General features: G+C 46.0%; 1 protein-coding gene across 1 annotated transcript in view; it reads right to left on the minus strand.

Annotated features, from left to right (window-relative positions):
- Positions 1-26,495, minus strand: part of GDAP1L1 (ganglioside induced differentiation associated protein 1 like 1) — a 107,266-nt gene that overhangs the window by 19,494 nt on the left and 61,277 nt on the right. The window contains exons 2-3 of the mRNA XM_069751258.1: positions 14,158-14,350; positions 71-244 (exon numbers count right to left, since the gene is read on the minus strand). Of these exons, the coding sequence (XP_069607359.1) occupies positions 71-244; positions 14,158-14,350 (367 nt within the window). The remainder of the gene's footprint in view (positions 1-70; positions 245-14,157; positions 14,351-26,495) is intronic.

Raw genomic sequence — 26,495 nt, forward strand, 5'->3', positions numbered from 1 at the left:
TATTGATACCTTCCATGAAAGTGACTTCTAAATGTCTTCATAAAGGCAGCCAGGTAACATGGCCACTTACGGCGAATCTCAGCTGTGGCGTACTTTGGGATCATAGAATCTATGGTGAGCTCTGGGTGAAGAATACATCCATGAGTGTAGGCATCCATTGGCAAGTTCTCTAGAGTTTCTCTGTACTGAAGAACCCTGGAGTGGAGGAGGCTTTCAGATTCTGGTATTAACTGTGGAATAAGTTCTGAAATGCAAACACAACATACAATATATCATAAGACACAGGTCATCTGACTCAAGTCCAGCAAGTGCTCCTAAAGGAACTCTATTGCTAGGACATTCCCTTTTAAATTGAAGTTAGCCTAAGGAACCAAGAAGATAGGACCTAGACAGCAGCCCACTTACTGATCGGACCAAGGGGTCTGGCAGTGCACATGCTTGAAACATTACTTGACAGATTAGGGAGTCAAAATTTACCTGCCTGCATTAATTAGGACAGTGGGCAGTATCTTATCAATATAGTAACACTTGAGGCTTGCAGTGTTGCCAAAGTAATTAAACAATTTAGCTAGAAACATTTGAAGGGTGTCTCAGTAGAGCCCCTGTCCAGCTCTGCCATCATTCACAATGACATTGTTTGACACTTGGTAAGGTTTTAATACTGGAGACAGTAAGGATGTGTGCACACGATGCAGATTTGGTGCAGAATTTTCTGCATAAAATCTGCATCTCCTGACAGAATCCGCAGGTGCGTTTTTTATGCGTTTTTTTTATGCGCTTTTTTGTGCAGATTTTACCAATGGATTTCTATTATGGAGGGGTGCAGAAACGCTGCAGAATTGCACAAAAGAAGTGACATGCACTTCTTTGAAATCTGCAGCGTTTCTGCGCAGATTTTTCTGCACCATGTGCACAGCTTTTTTTTTTCACATTGATTTACATTGTACTGTGATCACAGTGCAGTTCTGCAGCGTTTCTGCTGCAGAAAAATCTGCTGCAGTTCTGCACTAAATCTGCATCGTGTGCACATACCCTTAAGGAACATGTTGATGGGTACACCTTGTCGCGGCGGGATGGCTGTTATGCTTTTTTTTCTAGCAAAATAGCATTAATTAAGTATACTTTGTTATTTATGCATATTATTAATATTTACTGTCTGTAAAGTATATACTTATTTTGTTTTTTGTTCTTGGGTTTTGTCTGTGAAATGGCCACAGTGTGAACGTGCGCTTGCATTTTCCATATATACCAGCTTATATTCCAGCTCAGTGTTCCCCACTCCGGTCCTCAAGAGACAGGTCATGCCTTCAGGATTTCCTTAGTATTACACAGGTGATGGGATTCTTGGTCATCCAGCTGATGCAAGATTCACCTGTGTAATACTAAGGAAACCTGAAATCATGACCTGTTGGTGGCTCTTGAGGACCAGAGTTGGGGAGCACTGTTCTAGCTTAATTCTTTGGTTTAGCTACAAACATTGAAGGACCCTATCTATCAAATTTGTTGTGTTGATTAGTACATTTTTTAAAGGATGCTATAAGATTAGAACATCTTGTAGAAACTATGCTATGCTTTCTCATAAGTTTTGTCTGGAATTGCAACATTCATAGGAATGAAGCTGAGATGCAGTACTACATACAGCCTGTGGACAATGGTGGTGCTGTTTGTGAAGGTTTTGGAAACACTCATGTTCTCTAATCCCTTTTAACCCCTTTAAGGAAATACATCATCGGCATAATGAGAGGGGTCACTACCCCAAGCAACACTTTAACATATACAGCCATATTCCATCAGGTGTCATATATAATCTTTTACAATATCTTCTAACCTTCAGCTTGTAAGAGGGTGAACTGTAGTCCCACTGAGAGGGCACTAGGACCCTGTGGTTTTTGCCTATTGCAGAAGAGAACAGACCGTGCAAAACTCCCAGAGACAATGTGTGCTGCTGGGTGGGGTCTAGTGTCTCAGGTGTAAAGTGAAACTTGGAAGTGAGAGCTGAGAGAGAAAAAGGCGGGAAGCAAAGGCAGAAGCTGCTGTGATATCTTAAAGAGAGACTGTGTGTGGATTTACTGCAAGTGTTTTTGGAGGAAAAGAAGCTTTTGAGAGACTTTTTGTTGCTAACGTTCCCCTGGAGAAGAATTAACCTTTTGTTTAACTCTGTGAGAGACTTGTGTGGCTAACGTTTCCTGGAGAGGAGTTAACCCTTTATTTAACAAAAGACTGAGACTTTACTAAGAACCCAGTACGTATTTGGAAGTCTGTGGATTCCCTGTGCATTGAGTGGAGAACCAAGTCTGGACAGACTGCTGATACAGAGACGGACGGATTGTCGTGGAAGCATTCCTAGGAGCTACAGAAGCAGAGACTACATCGTGAGACCACTAACTAAGTCCCCGGCGTTTGGGCTCGGCATCGGCCGACAAGACAAGAGGAGTTTGCTGTAACTTATTGGCGCTGAAAATATGAACTGGCTGCAGCCTGTGCGGATTCCTGCCTGAGAGGAAATCTATCTCAGGATACGGTACCATAGTTATAGATACCCGGGTATCTCTGCTCAGAGTGTTAAGTTGTTACTTTAGAGGTGTATCTTATATTAGAGTTGTGTAAGTTATACTCAATGTGCCATTCCAGGGGCTCCCTTAATAACACTACATTCAATTTACACTTGTTCCTGTTTTTAGTTGCCTGTTAGGTAAATTTCTTACTAGTCTGTTGTAGTACACAGTTCTCAGGAGACCTTGGAGTGGCACAGTGATTTCAGCTGCTGCTGAATTGGTGTATCTTTGGGGTGCATCTGTCTTAATATTCTCCATATTACCTTGATTATTTTGCCTTTGAGTAAATACCGTTGGAGATTTCTGCCTTGGTCTTGGTTTGTGACTCACTGGATCTTATTCGGACCTCTGGTCATTACATTTTTGGCGTAGTCGGCAGGATCCAGTGTTTGTCATGGACGAGGGCGATGGTGGAAATGACCCCGCTGTATCCGCATCCTCCTCGGGGGTTGGGGTTCCCCTGGCAGCCGCGGCGACTTCGGGAGGGTATGTGCCTGTAGGAGCTTTACTTCAGCACATGCCGAAATACGATGGGCGCAATATGGCGTTGCAAGATTGGGCTGAGAGAATCCGGAGTATTCTGCGCATGTGTAATTTGACCCCCGCGTTACGCTCTGAGCTGGCATTAAATGCACTGGAGGGTGATATTAGGCGTATGGTGATGGTGCGCCCAGAATCAGAGAGGGATACATTAGAAAAGATTTTGGAACTGTTAGAGGGGAGTTTGGGGGGCCGAGCGCGCGTGGCCCAGCTTCGGTCCCTATTCTTTAATCGTCCCCAGAGAGAGTGTGAGTCCCTGATGCAGTACTCTAATATTTTGCAAGAGATGTTGAATGAGATGCAGCGACTAGACCCGGGGGCCATGGGGGCATTCCGGGAGGTAGACCGCTTGCTCCGGGACCAATTCATCACCGGTGTAGCCAATAGACTTCTCCGGGACAAACTGTTAGAAATGGCCCGGGTTGCACCAGAGTTATCTTTCTGGCAGATTTACCGAGCTGCAGTGGAAAGGGAAGAGAAATCGGCCTATGTTCCCGAGGGGTCAGTGAACAGTGCCCAGCTGGAGGAAGGTGGTTCATCAGGGTCGGGGGGAGAGGGGCTGGTAAGCGTGGTACAAGCTCTGCGTGCTGAGGTGAAGGAGTTGAAGCTGAAATTGTCTCAACTGACAGTTGATCCCGCCTCTACCCCCTCGCGGGAACCTCCTGCCTCACCCCCTGGAACGGTGACCCCGCAAATGGCCAGGTCGTCCTATCAGAATGAGTCAAGCCCTCGCCCACGAGGAACAATCACCTGCTGGAAGTGTGGCCGCCCGGGACACATCTCGCGTTACTGCCGGGCGCTTACAGCCCCAGAAACCCCGTCGCCGGCTTTAAACTTCCGGCCGCTGCCATGAGAGGGCAAGCAGCAGCGGCCCCACCCACACAAAGCCCTCGACGGAATGAACAAGATTTGTTTGCATGTAGTCCAGTGATAGAAGCAGAGTTTGAAGGGCGGAAGATGAGGTGCTTGGTTGACACGGGATCCGAATGTACTATAATGCCTCTAGAAGTATATGAGAGATACTTCAGTCGACTAGTGATTCCAGAGGATGGCCGAGTGATACGACTGACCGCCGCAAATAATGGTCAATTGTCAGTAAAAGGGATCGTGTGGATGCAACTAAAAATGTTTGGTCAAGAGCTGGGGCAGAAAGGGGTAGTACTGGTGGATCACCCCCCTAGAAGAGGGATGGAAGTGACGCTCGGAATGAACGTGCTGCGAGATTTGAATCACCAGATGTATGCCAGTGAAGGACCCCGATACTGGGCCCGTGCGACAAGACACCGACCCACACAGAGAATTCTACACCGTCTAGTGCTGAGTTGCGACTTGCTGAAAAGTGCGGTCCCAGGTGGCCGGGTGGGCCGGGTCCGAGTAACTTCGAGGGCCCCGATCCTGCTGGGACCCAGACAAGAGGAACTCTTAATGCTGCCTGTGGGAGCTGCACAGAGATTGAATGGGCTTGAAGTGCTACTTGAGCCCGCCCGAGAGGGTTCCTCATTTGCCAAGGTACATGTGGCCCGTTCTTTGGCGATTGTGAAGAATGGACGAGTACCGGTCCGATGCATCAATGTTTTAGATGAAGCTGTTGCAATTCCCGCTGGGACCATACTGGCTGAACTGTTCGTACCGGCAGAGAAGGTGCCGGAAAATGCAGGGTTCGAATTGCGACCAGACCAACAGTCATCCTGGACATTCGCGGTCGAGGTAGGCCGGACTGAACCTCCTACAGAGGAATGGAATGTTCATGTGATCATGGAGCAGATGGGAGTGGATCGGGAGAAGCTGACCCCCGTGCAGTTGGAGCAGTTGGAGAGAGTTTTGTGGGAACATCAAGAGACCTTTTCCCGACATGGAGAGGACTTCGGGTGTACCCAGACGATTGAGCATGAGATTCCAACGGGGGATACTCCACCCATTAGAGAAAGATATCGCCAAATTCCTCCGGCGCTCTATCAAGAGGTGAAGAGCATGGTGGCCAGTATGCTGGACAACCAAGTGATCCGAGAGAGCCGGAGTCCCTGGGCGGCCCCTGTAGTCTTGGTCCGCAAGAAGGATGGGACACTCCGATTTTGTGTGGACTATCGGAAATTGAATGCCCACACCGTACGGGACGCATATCCTTTACCCCGTATTGAAGAATCCCTGTCGGCCCTGGGTCGGGCCAAGTATTTCTCAACGTTGGATTTGGCAAGCGGGTACTGGCAGGTCCCAATGGCTGAAAAAGATCGGGCCAAGACGGCGTTTGTATTGCCAATGGGGCTCTTTGAGTTCAACCGGATGCCCTTTGGCCTCGCTACCGCCCCGGGAACCTTCCAACGCCTGATGGAACATTGCTTGGGTGATCTAAATTTTGAATCAGTCCTGATATATTTGGACGACATTGTGGTGTTCGGAACCTCATTTGAAGATCATCTGGAGAAGCTGCGTCAAGTTCTCCGGCGGCTCAAGAGCTACGGCCTGAAAATAAAGCCAAAAAAATGTCAGCTGTTACGAAACCAGATTGAATATTTGGGGCATCTGGTGACCCCGGACGGGGTACTACCTTTAGCCAGTAAGATTAAGGCGGTACAAGAGTGGCCACCTCCTTGTGACCTGCGAGAAGTGCGGGCCTTCCTGGGCCTAGCAGGATACTATCGGCGGTTTGTGCCTAAATTCTCACAAGTGGTGAGTCCCTTGAATGAACTTTTGAGAGGGACAGCGCTGGGTCCTCGAAATCGCCCCATTCCATGGGGGCCCCTACAGAAAAAGGCATTTGATGGAGTGAAAACCGCCCTAACGAGTGCCCCATTGCTGGCCTACGCCCGGTTTGACACCCCTTTTTTGTTGTATACCGATGGTAGTCTTCATGGGTTGGGGGCAGTACTAGCACAGGTGCAGGACGGCCGAGAACGAGTGATTTCTTATGGCAGCAGATCTTTAAGAGACTCCGAGCGAAATCCGGCTAACTACAGCTCATTCCGTCTGGAATTGCTGGCCCTGGTGTGGGCAATGACAGAACGCTTCGCCGAGTATCTAACAGGAGCTGAGGTGCTAGTCATGACAGATAACAACCCGCTAGCTCACTTAGAGAATGCAAAACTGGGGGCGTTGGAGCAGCGGTGGGTCGCCAGACTGGCCAAGTTCAATTACCGCATTAAATTTCGCTCTGGTCGAGAGAACGGCAATGCAGATGCATTGTCAAGAGTGCCCCTTGGGTCATCCGGGGAAGATGTTGATGAACAACTTGAGGATACTGAAACTCCAGCTTTGGGGCAAATACCTATCTTCCAAAGTGTGGTACACTCAAGTGGGGTGGCCACCGGGATGCCCTGTGTCCTGGGTAAAACACCCTCAGATTGGACAAGAGTCCAGGATGAGTGTCCGGACGTTGCACTTGTGCGCCGTTGGGTACAAAACAAGGCCTGGCCCAGTGCAGAGGACAAGGCTCAGTTGTCCATGGAAGGAATGAAACTCCTTCGACAATGGGATAAATTGTGTGTGGAACAAGGTCTTTTGTATCGTAAGGTGTACCTGCCATCGGAGCTGCAGCATCGGTACCAACTGATAATTCCTGTGGGGATGGGGCCGGTGGTCGCTCGTGAGGCGCATGAGAAGGGGGCCCATTTTGGAAGTGAAAAGACACTTCAGTGGTTGCAGCGAGTCCTCTACTGCCCTGAGTTGGGAGGGATGGTGGCCGACGCGTGTCGGCAGTGCCGAATTTGTGGGCTCAACAAAAGCCCTGAGCAGCGGGCTCCCACACAGTCTATTAAGACTTCAGCTCCACTGGAACTACTCATGATTGACTACGTGTTGATAGGGTACTCTACATCAGGGTACTCCTACTGCCTGGTGATGACAGATCACTTTACCAAGTATGCTGTAGCAGTGCCGACAAGAGATCAGACGGCCAAGTCGGCGGCTGAGGCAGTGTGCCGACATTTCTTCCAAGTGTTCGGGTGTCCGCAGAGAATACATTCAGATCAAGGGGCCTGCTTTCAGGGAACGCTGATGAAAGAGTTGCACCAGCTCTATGGTATCGAGCAGTCGAGAACAACGCCTTACCACCCTCAGGGTAACGGGGCGTGTGAGCGTTTTAATCGGACCCTGTTGCAAATGTTGAGGTCCTTAGAGAGTCAGCAACAGACATGCTGGCCTGAGTATCTCCCCGAATTGATGTGGGCTTACAATAACAGGGTGCACAGTACTACTGGTTACTCACCACACATGTTGATGTTTGGTAGACCTGGCCGAGACATTGAGGATTTGAGCATGCCAGATCCCTCCTCCGCCCCCCTTCGGACTGCATCCGAGTGGGTACGAGAGCATCGGCGGCGGTTGAGGGTGGTGCATCAGGTGGTGGGTGACCGCCTTCGCCAGGTGGTCCATAAGAACACGCGACCTGTACAAACAGAGCTGTTCTCTCCGGGAGACAGAGTGTTGGTGAGGACAAAACGACGGTCAGGAAAGCTGAGTGACCGATGGGAGGCGATACCGTATCTGATAAAAAAACAGGTGAACCCTGAGATTCCAGTGTACGAGGTCGAACCGGTGGGGACAGGGGGGCCAACCCGTAATTTGCATCGTAACATGTTACAGCGGTGCTGGTTTGAAGATTCGGCGCCTACCCCCCTAGAGCCAGAGGCCATGTTTCAAGGGGCGGAAGCTCTGAATGATCTTGAGTTTGATGGTGTGCTTACTCCTGCGCCTGCTTATTTGCCCCCTGTGACCGATCTGGCCTCGGGTGATGAGAATGTTGGGGATATGGAGGATGTTGTTGAGGAGAGTGCATCAGGTCAACTGCTTGGTCCTGACGCTGTATCACAGGACATCGAGCCGCAGGAGGAGACAACTCCACTTACGCCCACTGACACGACCATGGAAGAGACTCTAGCTCCCTCTAAGGTCGCACCTGTTGATGTAGGACTCAGGAGAACTACACGATCTACGGCAGGAATACCGCCTCAGCGATATGCTCAAGATGAATTTGAGTGGGAAGGTATGTCGAGGACGCCAACCTCTAGTGGGGTGGCATGTAAGAGGGTGAACTGTAGTCCCACTGAGAGGGCACTAGGACCCTGTGGTTTTTGCCTATTGCAGAAGAGAACAGACCGTGCAAAACTCCCAGAGACAATGTGTGCTGCTGGGTGGGGTCTAGTGTCTCAGGTGTAAAGTGAAACTTGGAAGTGAGAGCTGAGAGAGAAAAAGGCGGGAAGCAAAGGCAGAAGCTGCTGTGATATCTTAAAGAGAGACTGTGTGTGGATTTACTGCAAGTGTTTTTGGAGGAAAAGAAGCTTTTGAGAGACTTTTTGTTGCTAACGTTCCCCTGGAGAAGAATTAACCTTTTGTTTAACTCTGTGAGAGACTTGTGTGGCTAACGTTTCCTGGAGAGGAGTTAACCCTTTATTTAACAAAAGACTGAGACTTTACTAAGAACCCAGTACGTATTTGGAAGTCTGTGGATTCCCTGTGCATTGAGTGGAGAACCAAGTCTGGACAGACTGCTGATACAGAGACGGACGGATTGTCGTGGAAGCATTCCTAGGAGCTACAGAAGCAGAGACTACATCGTGAGACCACTAACTAAGTCCCCGGCGTTTGGGCTCGGCATCGGCCGACAAGACAAGAGGAGTTTGCTGTAACTTATTGGCGCTGAAAATATGAACTGGCTGCAGCCTGTGCGGATTCCTGCCTGAGAGGAAATCTATCTCAGGATACGGTACCATAGTTATAGATACCCGGGTATCTCTGCTCAGAGTGTTAAGTTGTTACTTTAGAGGTGTATCTTATATTAGAGTTGTGTAAGTTATACTCAATGTGCCATTCCAGGGGCTCCCTTAATAACACTACATTCAATTTACACTTGTTCCTGTTTTTAGTTGCCTGTTAGGTAAATTTCTTACTAGTCTGTTGTAGTACACAGTTCTCAGGAGACCTTGGAGTGGCACAGTGATTTCAGCTGCTGCTGAATTGGTGTATCTTTGGGGTGCATCTGTCTTAATATTCTCCATATTACCTTGATTATTTTGCCTTTGAGTAAATACCGTTGGAGATTTCTGCCTTGGTCTTGGTTTGTGACTCACTGGATCTTATTCGGACCTCTGGTCATTACAAGCTCGCACCCAGCATATTCATTTACAAGTCACAAGGCTCAGTGAAGCTGACAAGCAGCCATAATTTAGGCCTTTACCAGTGCTAACAGCTGGCTGCTCCCTGATGGCATTTTAAGAAGGAAATTAAAGTGTGATCAGAGAGTTGGGCAACACAGAAAATGCTCACAAATAATGGCTGCATCTATTTTCCCCTGCTCAATGCACTAAGTGATGGGGTTTACCTTAAATTACAGCCATTGCCAGAAGAATAGGAAAGGTGCGGAGAATTTATAGATGCAGAAGTCTCACTTTGCAGATACAAATATTAGTTGCTACATATATATATATATATATATATATATATATATATATATATATATATCTCCCGATAGAAGGACGTTATAACATACAGTCATCAATCATCCACCCAGCCTAAAGCAGGTAATAGAAGCATAACTATCATATGCAGCGCCCCAGAGATCTGGTCGTTGCAGTATGACACTCTGCCACTAAGGGGAGTGATGGTACGTCTGATGGCACTGAAGGAATTCTACTGACCAGGTATCACCAGCACACATTACACTTCACACTCCGGCCACAAGGGGGAGAAAAAGGCTTTATTTATTGGGCCACTCCTCACACTGGTAAAACTAGGGGTTGGATAGGAAGTTAGTCAGAAGCTGACTGGGTTGGATTCAGGCAACATCCCGTGGCAGGGGGTGTTGCAGGGAGAAGACACAGGGGGGTCCCCGTCAGGCGTGGGAACCTGGCAGGTGCCTAGCGAACAGAGCAGAACGTTACGGAACCGCGCCTGCACTACCTTGCGGCGGTATCCTAAGGAAGAGATACGAAGCGAAGGATATTGTGGAACAGTGAGAAACGAGATCAAGCACAAAGGAGAACCAGTAGGAGTCGTGCCGTGAGACTGAGGCAACATCCGACTGAGGCGCGTAGCCTGGTAGCCGGAACACCGCGGGAGTAACTGACTCTAGGCCTTACTTCGAACTCCGCAGGACAGTTAATTATAGGTTGGCTGTCTACCTTAAATTTCCTATGAAGACATAGGGGGCAAGGCGTGGAGAGGGGCGTCTCTAGGGTCCCGGAAGAGCTTCGAGCCTCCCCGTCATACGGGTGCGTACTAGCCATAACATACTGGGGGACGAGAAACTAGTAACATCTGGAACAAGCGAGAGAGAATTAGAAAGAACGAACGAATGAACGAGAACAGCAGTTGTGAGGACTATTCCGAATGCTCAGCAGGGTAGCACTACAACACACAGGCGCTAGTGGTAGGCACTGATTTCCACCTGCAAAGGGAACTCTGGAAGTGCCCATCCGACCGGCCGGTCTCAGATAGCCCTATTAAGCGTGCTCTGGATTGAGGATCCTGAAGTCTTCAGTAAAGAGGTAAAGAGACTGCAACCCTGTGTCCTCGTTATTGACTGCACCTCACACCATCACCATCCACCTTACTGGGAAGCCCTGGGGATTCACTTCACCTGTGGGAAGGTATACCATCTAGCTGCCATTCCATCACCCCAGCGGACCCCACAGCAGCGTCAGTCACCCTGACCGAACACCACAGGTGGCGTCACGAATCCCTGACAGACTGTACCACCTTTATTGGACGCCCCTTAGCAGGGTCGCGGACCGGGTCTAGCCACCGTGACAGTCTCAGAACCGAACCAGAGAGGCCCGGTACCGAGAACTCGTGGCCCTGTGTCTGGGGGGGCTCCACATACATCAGTGATTCTCTCCCTTGTTACTATAGCAGAGCCATTAGATTTTTTTCTTCTTTGAGGGAACCACTATTTACATACTACATTGTAAAAATACCCCAAAAACAGGATGAATTCAAGACCTGTAAAGACAAGGTTGCCGTTTTATTGGTCAATTAAAAAAAACAAAAACAAAGCACATATTATGATGATAAGAAAAAAACATATTATGTATGCATCTGGTACATACAGTAAAAAAAAAAAGAACATAAAAGAGAAAATTTTAACTATCTACAAAGAGCGTAATAGGGATGGGATTGTACAGACAAACTATGCTAAACCTATGTCTTGGTGTCAATAAAAACACATCACACAATAGCAATGGACCTCTAACGAGTATCTCCAGTACAATATATACGGTAATTCCGATGTAACAAACATCAAGAGAGACAAAATAACAATATTACCATGAAGATTCCTATTATACAGACAGCCATCCTCGCCCGCCATGCATTTCGCATTCATCACTTCACACCCCCAGATGAAGCGGTAAATGCGAAATGCACATCAGGCGAGGGTGGCTGCCTGTATAATAGGAATCTTTTTGGTAATATTATCATTTTGTCTCTCTTGATGTCTGTTGCATTTGCATTATATATTGTACTGGGGATACTCTTCAGAGGTCTATTACTATCGTATTTTGCCAAGATCAAGACACTTCCCTTACTATAATGATATTCATCCAATATACTGTATATCTTTTAGCATTTTGATACATAATTTTTTTTAAATTCACCAATAAAATCATGATTTTGTTACTTACTCTTGTACTTTTTTGTTGTTTTTGGTGCTAGCTAAAGACTTTATACAGTGGACAGTTTGTTTGATTTGTGTATTCTTATATTATAGGTGCTTAGTGTAGAACAAGTAAAGCATGAAAGGGTATGTCCTATGAAAACAATATTATCACCCATCTACGGAGAGGTGATAACTTATCAGTCGATGAGAGCCCAACACTTGGACCTGCACAGAACATCAGAATGGAGCACCAGTGCTCCTACTCGACCGCTGTCACATTCATTGCCTATGAGGCTTGGGTCTTTCCAGCAGCCCGATGGAGAATGAATGGACTGATGGTCAAGTATTCATCCTGTTCCTAGATTCTAACTGGGATTAAAGTACCTATTTTGGGGATAAAAATGTGTTTTATGCACATCTGAACATCTGAATGATCGGACCCCAGGTTAACAATTAGTTACCACCAATAGATTAACTGTAGTCTGGATAACATGTGCTGTCTGTTTTGCCTGTACCATGTCAAACATATTTGGCAGGCTGCAATACGTTTGCATTCCTTAAGTTATCAGGGGTTAAGAGGAGTTACCGTTTCTCATTGTGTAGACCACCAGCTGTAAATATCTGTCTCTTTAAAGAGCCATGCCACACTATTTAAAGGGGTTGTCCACTACCAGGCTAACCCCTTCTTATTCCTCATGTTTGTCCCTGTGAAAATAAAAGCACTTATACTCACCGTTCCAGCGGTGTCAGCACTCGAGTTCCCAGGGCTCGCTTTGGTTGTTAGGACACGTGATCCCTGCACCCAATCTGTGCTTGGGTCACTGTCCCCACCATTGGACATACAGTTTAAGTAATCAAGACGAAGTTAGTGCTGCGGCTGGCCACTCACTACCTCTTCAGTACTTATTCATGCAAAGATGGGGACAGTGACCCAAGTGCAGATTGGGAGCAGGGCTAACGTGTCATAAGAACCGCCGACACCACTGGAACGGCCCAGCAAGAGAGAGCATAAGTGTTTTTATTTTCACGAGGACAAACAATCAGATAGATAATAATAATAATATAATAATAATCTTTATTTTTATATAGCGCTAACATATTCCGCAGCGCTTTACAGTTTGCACAGATTATCATTGCTGTCCCCGTTGGGGCTCACAATCTAAATTCCCTATCAGTATGTCTTTGGAATGTGGGAGGAAACCGGAGTGCCCGGAGAAAACCCACGCAAACACGGAGAACATACAAACTCTTTGCAGATGTTGTCCTTGGTTGGGTTTGAACCCAGGACTCCAGCGCTGCAAGGCTGCAGTGTTACCACTGCGCCACCCAGTAGTGGACAACCCATTTAAGATATTAGCCAAATCAGATTTATCTCCTGAAAGAAAGTTAATGTATTTATTTGATTACATTCCCAAATGGATAGGCCATCTTGCTGCTTTCTCGGACAGATTCGGTATAAAATTACAGACAAAATACACAACTGGTAGAAAGAAAGAGGGTCAACTAGTTGCCAAATCTAAGGATTTCATTTGATGAACTTTGCAGAAGACTATAGCACCTAGAAGGTGGCTAAATAACAGGTACTTGTAGGCTGAAGGCATTATACCAGAGAGATACCCATATGACCTTCTTGTATTCAGGCACATTGGTCGTGAAGATTTTAGTGAAGTTGATTACTTTTTGCTTAATTTACCATAGTAGTATTTAGAGGTCCTATAGCCAGGGCCAAGACAAGGGCAGGAGGCCACCAGAGCACCATTAATGAATAGAAGGGAATGATTGTCCATTTGACAGCTATCATGCTGAACTTCAGTGACTAACAATGGTTGTGTAACCACTGCACCAATAGACCTTGCCCTACTTCTGCCTAGTTTGAGGTAAACATCAATACCTACTGTTCCAGATGGGGAGAGAAGTATTGGTACCAGAACGAGGGACCCAATTAAATCTTTTAGATTCCCCGTTCTGATACCAGTTCATTTATCTATGAATAAGAACTGAGATAAAGTCTGAAATGCAGGAAAAAGGTCAATCGATATTTTGAATGCACTTGGGGATGTCAATGTTTTAACTTTATTGGAATACAGCTTGCAATTTTTATCTGAAATATGGCTGGAGGACTCTTTACTTTAACCAATTCATTCCACCATATTGCTCCCCATTTGGAACAGTAGATTTTGCTGATTACCTTGATCATGGAGAAAAAAAATCTGAGTAAATTGTCAGCCCTCATAAGAAAAAGAAATATAGCCAACATGGACAATTATCACTGTACCCCGGGCCCCAGACAAGCCACTGTACACGTCTTTGTCAGCTGTTGACTCTTGGCTATTCCATCACCTAATATTACCTACTGGGCATGGTAATATCATTGATGCTGTGGGCATGGTAATATCATTTATGCTGTGGGCATGGTTAGTTCAATTTAATTAAATAATGATTTCACAATTTTGATAAAAAAAGACAATACTTTACCACCCACGAAATTGTTCTCAATGTAGTCTATGATCTGGTTATAGTCGCTGATGATGTTATCACCATGGATTACTACTGGAACTTCCTCCCCAAGATTGAGTCTCATGAACCAAGGCTCTTTCTGTTCTGCTAGGGGAAGGCTGACGTCTCGCTCATCACATGGCAAACCTTTCTCTGAAATCACCAAACGTATCTGCAACATGACAAGAAGACAACATTTCCATTATGACAGTGATTAAATGATGCAATGTGGATGAGGTTCATTTAGTACCAAACGTCTCTTTAACCTCTATTCCAGGCTGTGATCTTTCTTTCTGTTAGGCCTCTTTCAGATGTAAGTGTGTCCTGTATGTGTGGTGAGAGTTTTCACGCTTACCGGAGACCCATTCAAGTGAATGGGTCTATGTACATACCAGTGTGTTACCATGGACCGTGTGTCCGTGGGTAAAATACGTGAACATGTCCATTTTTTAACAGCAGCATGGGCAGCAAAACATCCAGTACATGGATAACACACGGATGATATCCGTCTGTCATCAGTACAACACGTACCGGAGCCAGGGAAGCAGCGCAGCGTACAGTTAGCGCTGTTCCCCGACGCAGGGTGCAGAAGACAGCTCTCATCATTCTCCCCTGCCCTGCGGGCGATCAGCGTGAGCAGGGGAGAATGTTGAGTGGTATATTCAACTGATAACAGCGAGAGCAGGTGGGGGCTGATGGGAGTATTCATCAGCCGCCGCCTGCGATATAAAATAATAAAAAACAGCATGGGTTCCCCTGTATTTTTCATAACCAGCCAGGAAAAACTGACAGCAGCAGGCTGCAACTATCAGCTGTCTGCAACCATCGTCTGTCAGCATTATACTTTCCTAACGCCCATTCCTGTAATAAAACAAAAACAATATCCCTCACCTGTCTGACATTCTGTCCCATGCCGTAATCCATGTCTGGGGATCAGTAGTGTAGCTACCTGGGGGGCAGAGGGGGCCATCGCCCTGGGCCCCACACTCTGAGGGGGCCCACAAGGAGGTACGCTACTGTAACTGTATCCGCGTGTGCACAGCACACCGATACAGTTACATTCTGTAGCAGAGCCGCTATGTGGCCCCTCAGCAGATGAGGGGGGGCCCGGTGCCAGCAGTGGGCACCCCGCCTGTCATTGCAGGTTTAGCTGTATTGGCAACATGCCGATACAGCTGACCGCATTGAAGAGAGAAGGAGCGCTACGCTCCTCCCATCATCCCCCTGTCAGCGTCTGACATCATCAACGCTGACACTGACAGCGGGCGCGATAACATCACTACCCGGCGCCCGCAGTCTGGAGATGTGTGGGCGCTCAGAGCAGCGGAGGAACCAGGAAGAAGAGAAGTGAGTATTTATTTATTTTTATGGGGGCTGCTTTATACTGCAGACTCTGCCTATGGGGGGCTTCCTTATACTACAGAGTCTGCCTATGGGGTGCTGCCTTATACCAGGGGGTCTGCCTATTGGGGGCTTCCTTATACTACAGAAACGGCCTATGTGATGCTGCCTTATACTACAGATTCTGCCTATGGGTTGCTGCCTTATACTACAGAGTCTGCTTATGGGGTGCTGCCTTATTCCAGAGGGTCTGCCTATGTATTGGGGGCTTCCTTATACTACAGAGTCTGCCTATGGGGTGCTGCCCTATACTACAGAGTCTGCCTGTGTTGTGCTGCCTTATTGCAGAGGGTCTGCCTATGTATGGGGGCTTCCTTATACTACAGAGTCTGCCTATGGGGCGCTGCCTTATACTACAGAGTCTGCCTATGAGGGGCTGTCTTATACTACAGGGTCTGCCTATGGAGTGCTGCCTTATACTAGAGGGTCTGCTTAAGGGGCCTTCCTTATACTACAGAGTCTCCTTCTGGGGTGCTGCCTTATACTACAGAGTTTGCCTATGGGTGCTGCCTTGTGCTATAGAGTCTGCCTATGGGGGCTGCCTTGTGCTATAAAGTCTGCCTATGGGGGTGCATTATACAATATAGAGTAGGCCTATGGGGAGTGCATTATACTATATAAAGGCCTATGGGGAGTGCATTATACTATATTGAGGACTATCTGGTGCCTCATACTATGTGGAGGCCTATGGGGAGTGCATTATACTATATTGAGGACTATTTGGTGCATTATACTATATGGAGGCTATCTAGGGGGCCATCATACAGTGTGGAGATTACAGTGAGGGGGGCATCATACAGTGTTGGAGCCCTCAAACAGTTTGGCGGCTACTAAGGGGTCAGTATACTGTGTGGGTGGTACTATACAGTGAGGGGGCATTATACTGTGTATAAGAGAGCACCATGCTGTGTATAGGGGAGCTGTACAGGGGGGATACTCGGGACCTTACTAAATGTAAAGTGGGCACTTATTGTTATAGGGGAACTCAGGTTACTGTGACTATCAAAGGGGCACACAGAGGGCATTATTACTTTCTATGGGGCAAAATATGGGCACTGTTTTCTAGGGCACTTGCACCTGGCATTACTATATTATAGAGGGTTGCTTTAGAATTTAGAAGGCACAAAGAACCACACAGCAGGTGCAGCAATAGGGACACATAAGGCAGCAGTGGCTCATTATTGGGATATCAGCAGGATGAGGAGTTTGTGCAGGTTGGGAATAGATGGTGATGGGGCTGGAATATGACAAGTGAAATATCTCTTTGTTGTATTCTCTGCAGCCGAGTCCTGGCTGGAAGAAGTTGTCATGTCGGTCTGGGCCAGATGGAAAAGACGGGAAAAATTTACGATTCCATCAGAAAGGACGTCAGCAGCAGTGGCGTAGGAAGGGGGGTGCGGGGGGGGGGGGGCGGGCCGCCCCGGGCGGCACAATGCGGGGGGCGGGCATCTAGCCCTGCTGGCACAAGCATCTTTTCAGTGAGTGCAGAGCCAGGCAGTGCAGGCACATCGGGGTTAAGAATGCAGCCAGCCTGACACTGTTTGTGGGCGGAGAGTTCTCCTGCTCTGCTCTCCCGCCTGCCCCTCGCTGGCTGCTGAACTTATCAGGACAGATGCAGATTCCGGAGGAGCTCCTTGCCGCCCTGAGGTATTCTGACAGTCTGGGTGACCTGGGGCGGCCACAGCTGATATACTGTATATTATAAACTTCAGCAGCCGCCCAGGCCCCCAGCACCTGTCCTGTATATGTATATACTGTATCTGTACAGCCTGCATGACAGTATATATAATATATATACAGGACAGGTGCTGGGGGCCTGGGCGGCTGCTGAAATATATACACTGCACAGTACCATCACTCCCCTGTATATATACACTGCACAGTACCACTGCCCTGTCTATATACACTGCACAGGACCACTGCCCTGTCTATATACACTGCACAGGACCACTGCCCTGTATATATACACCGCACAGTACCACTCCTCCTGTATATATACACTGCACAGTACCACTGCCCTGTATATATACACTGCACAGTACCACTGCCCTGTATATATACACTGCACAGTACCACTGCCCTGTATATATACACTGCACCGTACCACTGCCCTGTATATATACACACTGCACAGTACCACTCCCCTGCATATATACACTGCACAGTACCACTCCTCCTGTATATATACACTGCACAGTACCACTCCTCCTGTATATATACACTGCACAGTACCACTGCCCTGTATATATACACTGCACCGTACCACTGCCCTGTATATATACACTGCACAGTACCACTCCCCTGCATATATACACTGCACAGTACCACTCCTCCTGTATATATACACTGCACAGTACCACTGCCCTGTATATATACACTGCACCGTACCACTGCCCTGTATATATACACTACACTGTACTGCTCCTCCTGTCCTGTATATATACACTGCACAGTACCACTCCTCCTGTATATATATACTGCACAGTACCACTCCCCTGCATATATACACTGCACCGTACCACTGCCCTGTATATATACACTGCACAGTACCACTCCTCCTGTATATATATACTGCACAGTACCACTGCCCTGTATATATACACTGCACAGTACCACTGCCCTGTATATATACACTGCACAGTACCACTCACCTGCATATATACACTGCACAGTACCACTCCTCCTGTATATATACACTGCACAGTACCACTGCCCTGTATATATACACTGCACCGTACCACTGCCCTGTATATATACACTGCACAGGACCACTGCCCTGTATATATACACTACACTGTACTGCTCCTCCTGTATATATACACTGCACAGTACCACTCCCCTGCATATATACACTGCACAGTACCACTCCTCCTGTATATATACACTGCACAGTACCACTGCCCTGTATATATACACTGCACCGTACCACTGCCCTGTATATATACACTACACTGTACTGCTCCTCCTGTCCTGTATATATACACTGCACAGTACCACTCCTCCTGTATATATATACTGCACAGTACCACTCCTCCTGTATATATACACTGCACAGTACCACTCCTGTATATATACACTGCACAGTACCACTCCTCCTGTATATATATACTGCACAGTACCACTCCTCCTGTATATATACACTGCACAGTACCATCACTGCCCTGTATATATATACTGCACAGTACCACTCCTCCTGTGTATATATACACTGCACAGTACCACTCCTCCTGTATATATATACTGCACAGTACCGCTCCTCCTGTATATATACACTGCACAGTACCACTCCTCCTGTATATATACACTGCACAGCACCACTCCTCCTGTCCTGTATATATACACTGCACAGTACCACTCCTCCTGTATATATATACTGCACAGTACCACTCCTCCTGTATATATACACTGCACAGTACCACTCCTCCTGTATATATACACTGCACAGTACCACTCCTCCTGTATATATATACTGCACAGTACCACTCCTCCTGTATATATACACTGCACAGTACCATCACTGCCCTGTATATATATACTGCACAGTACCACTCCTCCTGTGTATATATACACTGCACAGTACCACTCCTCCTGTATATATATACTGCACAGTACCGCTCCTCCTGTATATATACACTGCACAGTACCACTCCTCCTGTATATATACACTGCACAGTACCACTCCTCCTGTATATATATACTGCACAGTACCACTCCTCCTGTATATATACACTGCACAGTACCATCACTGCCCTGTATATATATACTGCGCAGTACCACTCCTCCTGTGTATATATACACTGCACAGTACCTCTCCTCCTATCCTGTATATATACACTGTAGAATTTGCAATAGCTGTCACTCATGTTAGAAGTGAAATCTGGCATTGTACTATACCTAGATTTCTCTGCCGTATCTGGGCATCATGAATTGTGGTATGTGTTAAAGGGGGGACCCACTGAGACTCTTTTGCCCGGGGCCCTCAAAAACCTGGAGCCGCCCTGGGGGTGGGTCCCCGGGCCGCGGCCGGCACTGCAGCTGTTTAACGCTATTGACGTGCGGGCCCGCGCCCGCACGTCAATAGTTAACAGCCGCCAGCCAATCTGAGGCTGGCAGCTGACGTCAGTCCCAGTGTGCATGTCGCCGGCGTCTGACATCATTGTCAGTCGCCGGCGAGTGCACGTTTCAGCTGCGTGGAGAGAGCAGGAGCGCGGTCAGGTAAGCAGAACTTGTTTTTTTTTGCAGTCCCGATCATGTGATGGTAACATTCACCAGCAAAACAATTTAACTTCTCCATCTGAGGTCTTAATCCTGCTGGGGGGGGGCGCCAAGCTCGGGAACAGCCCCGGGCGGCAAAAGCTCTAGCTACGCCTCTGGTCAGCAGTAAGTCACTATCTGTAAATGTGCTATGATCACTTATATGTTCTGTAGGACTGGTATCTATCACTGACCATATGATGGTAATATCCATGTTGATCTTTGTATAGAGATTATTTTCAGCAACATCGCTGTCATCTGCTGAGGTCCTCCTCCACTATTATGGTGCGCCACCAAGTTGTAATCAAGGTTACCTGATTAGGGGCCCACTGAGAAGTTTCGCCCCCCTGAACCAAAACCCTAGCTACGCCTCTGCTGGGGATAAATCGTTTTCAACCTGGACAGCGCCAAGATGCGACCTTCCAGGCTGAGAACCACTGATGAATGAGCTGCTGCGAGTGCAGCATCAGTAACTAGCGGTGACATCATCAAGGTTTCCGCCTGTCACTGAGGCTGCGTTCCCATTCAGGCCTAACTGTGGTGAACTCAGCACCTTGAGAAAAAGTCACTGAGTTCACCTCAATTCAGCTCAGTGAGTTCACCGCATAGCAAGGATCAAAGATCTGCGGTGAACTCAGAGGTGAGGGATATTGTTGTTTTCTTCTTTTTCTTTTTATTACAGGGGACATCAGCTTCAATGGAATGGACATTAAGTGAGATATTTCTAAATAAAAATAGAAAAGTGTGTCTTGTTTTGATTTAAAATAAAAGACTTTATTCTGGGTGTGTGTTTCTTTGCCACATAACTATAGGAATAGTAATGGATAGGTGTTTTATAGACACCTCTCCATTATTAAACCTTGGGCTTGATGTCACCAAACAATACAAAGGTTACATCAACCCACAAATATTATCCCACTTGCCACCGCTACAGGGCAAGTGGGAAGAGCTGGGCAAAGCAAAAGAATTAGCACATCAAAAATATGTGCCTCTTCTGTGCAGCTGTGGGCTGGTATTTTAGGCTGCAGGGGGTCAATATCTTCGGCCCCTTACCAGCCTGAGAATACTAGCCTCCAGTTGTCTGCTTTAGCAAGGCTGGTTGTCAAAAATGGAGGGGATTCCAAGCCAATTTTTATTATTATTTATTTAAATAATTTAAACAGCAAGGGGCCCCTCTATTCTTGATAACCAGCCTTGCTGAAACTGACAGCTGAGAGTTGCAGCCCACAGCTGTCAGTTTTGCCTGCCTAGTTATCAAAAAAACAGGGGAACCCACGCCTGTATTTTTATTTATCTATTTATAGCGCCGGAGGCTGATGAATACTTCCATCAGCCGCCACCTGCTCTGTTATCAGTTGAATATAACTCAACATTCTCCCCTGCTCACGTTGATCACCGGCAGAGCAGGGGAGAATGATGCGAGCGGTCTTCAGCACCCGGCACCGGAGAACAGGACTAACTGTACTGCTGCTTCCCAAGGGCCGATATGTGTGGTACTGATGCGCACACGGTTGCCAAACTTGTGCCACAAGTATTACACAGGCCTTACAGAATCTACAATTAGCGTTGTTTGAGAAAGACTCTTCAAAGAGTTGAAATGTCACGCTTCTTGATTCTGTACCCTCTACGTGAAAAATAGTTATATATGGTGTCACTATTCTACTTATTAAATATTCACTAGCATCACAATCTGAGAGTGCAGCTGTTTGACTTTTCATCCGCAAGTATTACACACACAGACACTGATATATTCGGTACTACTTTATCCGGTACCGGAAATATCAGGATGTGTGGAACCGGCCATAGTGACACAGAAAAATGGATGCCCAAAACCTTAAGGCGATACCCAAAAAACATTGCCTTAATACCAAGTTTACAAATTAAATTGGTTGTTGGATCACTTTGGACACTACCATTTTGTAAAAAAGACACCATAAAAAAATCAGCTGCGATCAGTTGTAATCTATAAAGTTACCCAGTAGTAAGTGTCCAATTTCTACGTGGTGCCCCCACAGGGTTAATTTAGTATTACACATTAAAATCAATTTTACCAGTTTATGTTTGGTCTTCCAGAGTGACTGATGCGCTTTGTATCTGATCTCCACTTTGGCTGAATGGGAATCATGGTGGACCCCTCCATTTCCTCCCACAATATAGGGTGTCTGAAAAGGTTTGTTGTTTTTTTTTTTTTAAGCAAGACAACCCCTTTAACCCTGCTGTTTTGTTCGCATTTACTATACACTTGTAGTGTTCCGGGTCACTATGACCCGGCTTATTAAACCTTGATTTTAGACACTCTAACTCCTTTTTTTTATACTTTTTGCTTACTAGACTGTTTGTGAACATGTTTGGTAGTAAAAAAAAAAGAAAAATGAACTAGAAATCTTTTTTTTTTGTTTTTATTCTGAAAAAACAGATCCATCCAATGAGCAAAACGAAAATAGAAAACTACACATATTTTGTAAAAAAAAACCAAACAAAAAACAATCAAATCAAACATTTTGTGATAAAAAATTAAAGATAATAAACATTACAATGTGAATATATTTACATGATCATATAAATTTACGGATTCTTGCATGAAAAACAATACACATGATTTTTGCATAGAAATGTTTTACAGCCAGAACATGTTATACTCGTCTTGTCACAAGTAGAAGGGCAATAGCTGCATCTTTTTCTTTTGATGCCGGAAGAGGCCATGGGGGTAGAAGCACACAGCTGCTCTCCAAAGAAACTGAAAGGTAACATGTCTGGGCCAGCATATGTGTACTGATAAGAGCAGAGAAGATAAGAACCCTTCTGAAAACAAGCAGATAAGCCAGGAAGACAGACTTACGTAGCAAAAAAAAATTATTTGCAAGACTTTACAGCTCAGCTTTACAAAAAAAAGTCTTAGACAGCGCGTTCTGAGCAGTCCGTTCTGCGCATAATATACACGTGTAGTGCACACCTAGTGATCTCTCCGGATGCACTCTACATTTTAGAATAGACTGCACACCAAAAATAATCAATATAAAGCCATTTTTATGGTGCGCAGATCTCAATGCATACCCCCGGTAGAGCGCGTGTACGACCCCATTGAAATAATTTAGGAAATAAATCAATTGATATACAATAGTAGATGCAATATATAGACCCAACTGAGGTTATAACTCCTTTATTTCACTGAAAATATGGCCTCACAGCTGTAAAAAACGATGTCGGGTCACTATGACCCGAACACAACAAGTGTAACTTTTTGCGTGTAGCAAAAAGTAAACGAAAAAAAAAAAAATACTCATAGGTAGGTCCCCCCAAATGAGGAAAAGTCAAGGAGTCTCAAGTTTTAGAGACTTAGGCTGCCGTCACACTAGCAGTATTTGGTCAGTATTTTACATCAGTATGTGTCAGCCAAAACCAGGAGTGGGTGATAAATACAGGAGTGGTGCATATGTTTCTATTATACTTTTCCTCTAATTGTTCCACTTCTGGTTTTGGTTTACAAATACTGATGTAAAATACTGACCAAATACTGCTAGTGTGACGGCAGCCTTACAGAAAAAAATCTACAGGGCCGCAAAAAGTCTGTTCGGGTCACTATGACCCGAACAGAACAGCAGGGTTAACTTGTTCTGACTGACTAAATACATTCTTAGGGCTCATTCAAAGGAACATATAATTGGTCCATGTGTTCCACAGAGCATATGGACCCATAATAGTGTATCAGTGCACATGGCCTATTTTTTGCTCAGTGTGGCCAAAGTCGCTGAATGCACTACTTTGGTAAATTTATTTATTTTTCTCTCGTAGAAAAACATGATGGAGCTTCTCAAGCGTCATCTAGCATGCAAAAAGTGAAAAAGCACAAGGATGCAAGCAGGATGCCATTAGTGTGCTGTCCCAGTTTTTCATGGACTTACAAAAATGTCCGATTTTGATCCAAGTCAGGGACGTAAATTGCTATTCAAGGTGATTTCCATCCTTGACTCGGGTCAAAATCGGACATGTCCCCCAAAAAAATGCCATGTGGACAGCCCCTATAGACTATAATTGATACTTGTTCCAGCCTTGAAAAACAGGGACAGAACTTACATATGTTAAACACTAAATAAGGCCTTAGACCAAGTATGATAATACCCTCCGCACAAAAAGTACTTAAGGCCTACGTAGCACTTTACTGCTCCAGTCAAGGTGATTAGGTGACATCTATGCAGAAAGGTTTCTCGGGTGCATTATTCACATCCTTCCTTGATAATGCATTACGACTATTCGCTGTGGCTTCAGAAATAACCATGACTGAGCAGAACGGTATAATGTTCCTTATGCTTTAATGCACAACAACAGCTGACTCAGGAATACATAGTAGACTAGTAGGCAGATGCAGCAGAGGTGAGTGGGTCAAAGAATACTTTCATACTAAGATTAAATCTATCTATGCATATTTGTTCCATAGTAAACAAAAGTCACATTAACAAATAGCGAAACATTTGAAATCACTTTACCCAATTTGTCAAGAACACCACTCACTCGCGACATGCATGCCTCTGTGAAGGGGGACTCTGCTTCCCAACTCACTCGTCCACTCATCTATTGCAATAGGATGACAATGAGCTTAGCGCCCCCCACAGCCATACCACACTTTTTGCTGCCACCACTTGTCGTTTTGATAGACCAGCGAGACGCCTGCGCTGGGTCATACATTAACACACACGCCACCCAGCTTTCCAGAGCAACATATAGGTACTCTTCTTGGCAGGGTAACGCAACCAAGCTATACTAGCCCTCATTCGAGTGTGTGGTTACGTTTAGAGCAGCAAGAAACAACTAATTTCATTTTATATTTAATATACAAAAAGAAGTGCAATGTTTAAAAAAGGTAACAAAAGGTGAAATAACAAAAAAAACATACATACAGGGGCAAAACAGTATGAAATAAAAGGGGTAAAATACAGATACGTCTTACTATTGGATCTATGAGAGCTTCTGGATGAGGAGAACATTTCATCAATACAATTTTAAATGATCACTCCAGTGGGTTTTTTCCACCACTGTAGTGGTGCTTCAAATGTAAGTTCCCTGACCCCGGTCATATACTCACCCTCTGGCGTCTTCATCATTTTTCACCGCCGCTCTGGTCCCACGGCACCATCTAGTGAGTGCAGCTTGTGACTGGCTGGAAGCCAGAAACTACTTCACAAGCTCTCAATGCAAGTCTATGAGAGACAGAACCAGGTCAGAACGAGGCTTTTAAAGAATAACATTGATTAGTGACCACCGGCTCACTCCATGAAACACTAGAGCAGCTGATAGGTCACAAACGGCAGAAGACAGACCGGAGTGGCGGAGGAGACAGACCAGAGCGGCAGCGGGGACAGACTGGAGCAGTGGCAAAAACAGATGAAAACGCTGGAACGTGGGTATCAGAAAGGGGGAAGCAGATTTGGATCTTCAGCACCACTCCAGAGCTGAAATTAAAAAAATGCTGGAATAGTGCTTTAAACACTAAAATAACATACCGTATGTCTTGCCAGTGCAGGGTTTGATGTGGCGGTGCATGACACATAAATTCTCTCTTCATATTCTTTGAATCCCTATATCATGCTCTTCCCTTTCAGGCCCTTCACTAAAGGTACCGTCACACATAACGATATCGTTAACGATATCGTTGCTTTTTGTGACGTAGCAAGGATATCGTTAACGAAATCGTTATGCGTGACAGCGACCAACGATCAGGCCCCTGCTGGGAGATCGTTGGTCGCTGGGGAATGATCAGGACTTTATTTCGTCGCTGGATCTCCCGCTGACATCGCTGAATCGGCGTGTGTGACGCCGATTCAGCTTTGTCTTCACTGGTAACCAGGGTAAACATCGGGTTACTAAGCGCAGGGCCGCGCTTAGTAACCCGATGTTTACCCTGGTTACCATTGTAAAAGTAAAAAAAAAACACTACATACTTACATTCCGGTGTCTGGTCACGTCCCTCGCCTTCAGCTTCCCGCACTGAATGTGAGCGCCGGCCGGCCGTAAAGCAGAGCACAGCGGTGACGTCACCGCTCTGCTTTACAGCCGGCGCTCAGTCAGTGCGGGAAGCTGAAGGCGAGGGATGTGACCAGACACCGGAATGTAAGTATGTAGTGGGTTTTTTTTTACTTTTACAATGGTAACCAGGGTAAACATCGGGTTACTAAGCGCGGCCCTGCGCTTAGTAACCCGATGTTTAACCTTGTTACCCGGGGACCTCGGCATCGTTGGTCGCTGGAGAGCTGTCTGTGTGACAGCTCTCCAGCGACTAAACAGCGACGCTGCAGCGACTTGTGTTCTAGAACAATTAATGGATTTAAAGGGGCTGTTTCCTTTCAGATAATGGTCGTCCAGGCTGAATTTTGTTAAAAAACCTAGGAATGTGAGGACAGCGCAATTTGTTATTATTTTACAAACTGCAGCCTGGGACAAACATTACCTGAAAGGAAACAATCATTTTAAAGAAGTCGTCCACTACTTTTACATTTATGGCCTATCCTTAAGATAGGTCATCAATGTCTGATCGCCTGGAATCAGTTTTAACATTGAGAGATAGGATATCAAAAATAAAATCCAGAAAATCACATTATATAAATTATATAAATTTATTTGCATTTTGCAGTGAGAAATAAGTATTTGATCCCCTACCAACCATTAAG

Source organism: Ranitomeya imitator, chromosome 2 (genome assembly GCF_032444005.1).
Source record: "Ranitomeya imitator isolate aRanImi1 chromosome 2, aRanImi1.pri, whole genome shotgun sequence".
Lineage (NCBI taxonomy): Eukaryota > Metazoa > Chordata > Amphibia > Anura > Dendrobatidae > Ranitomeya > Ranitomeya imitator.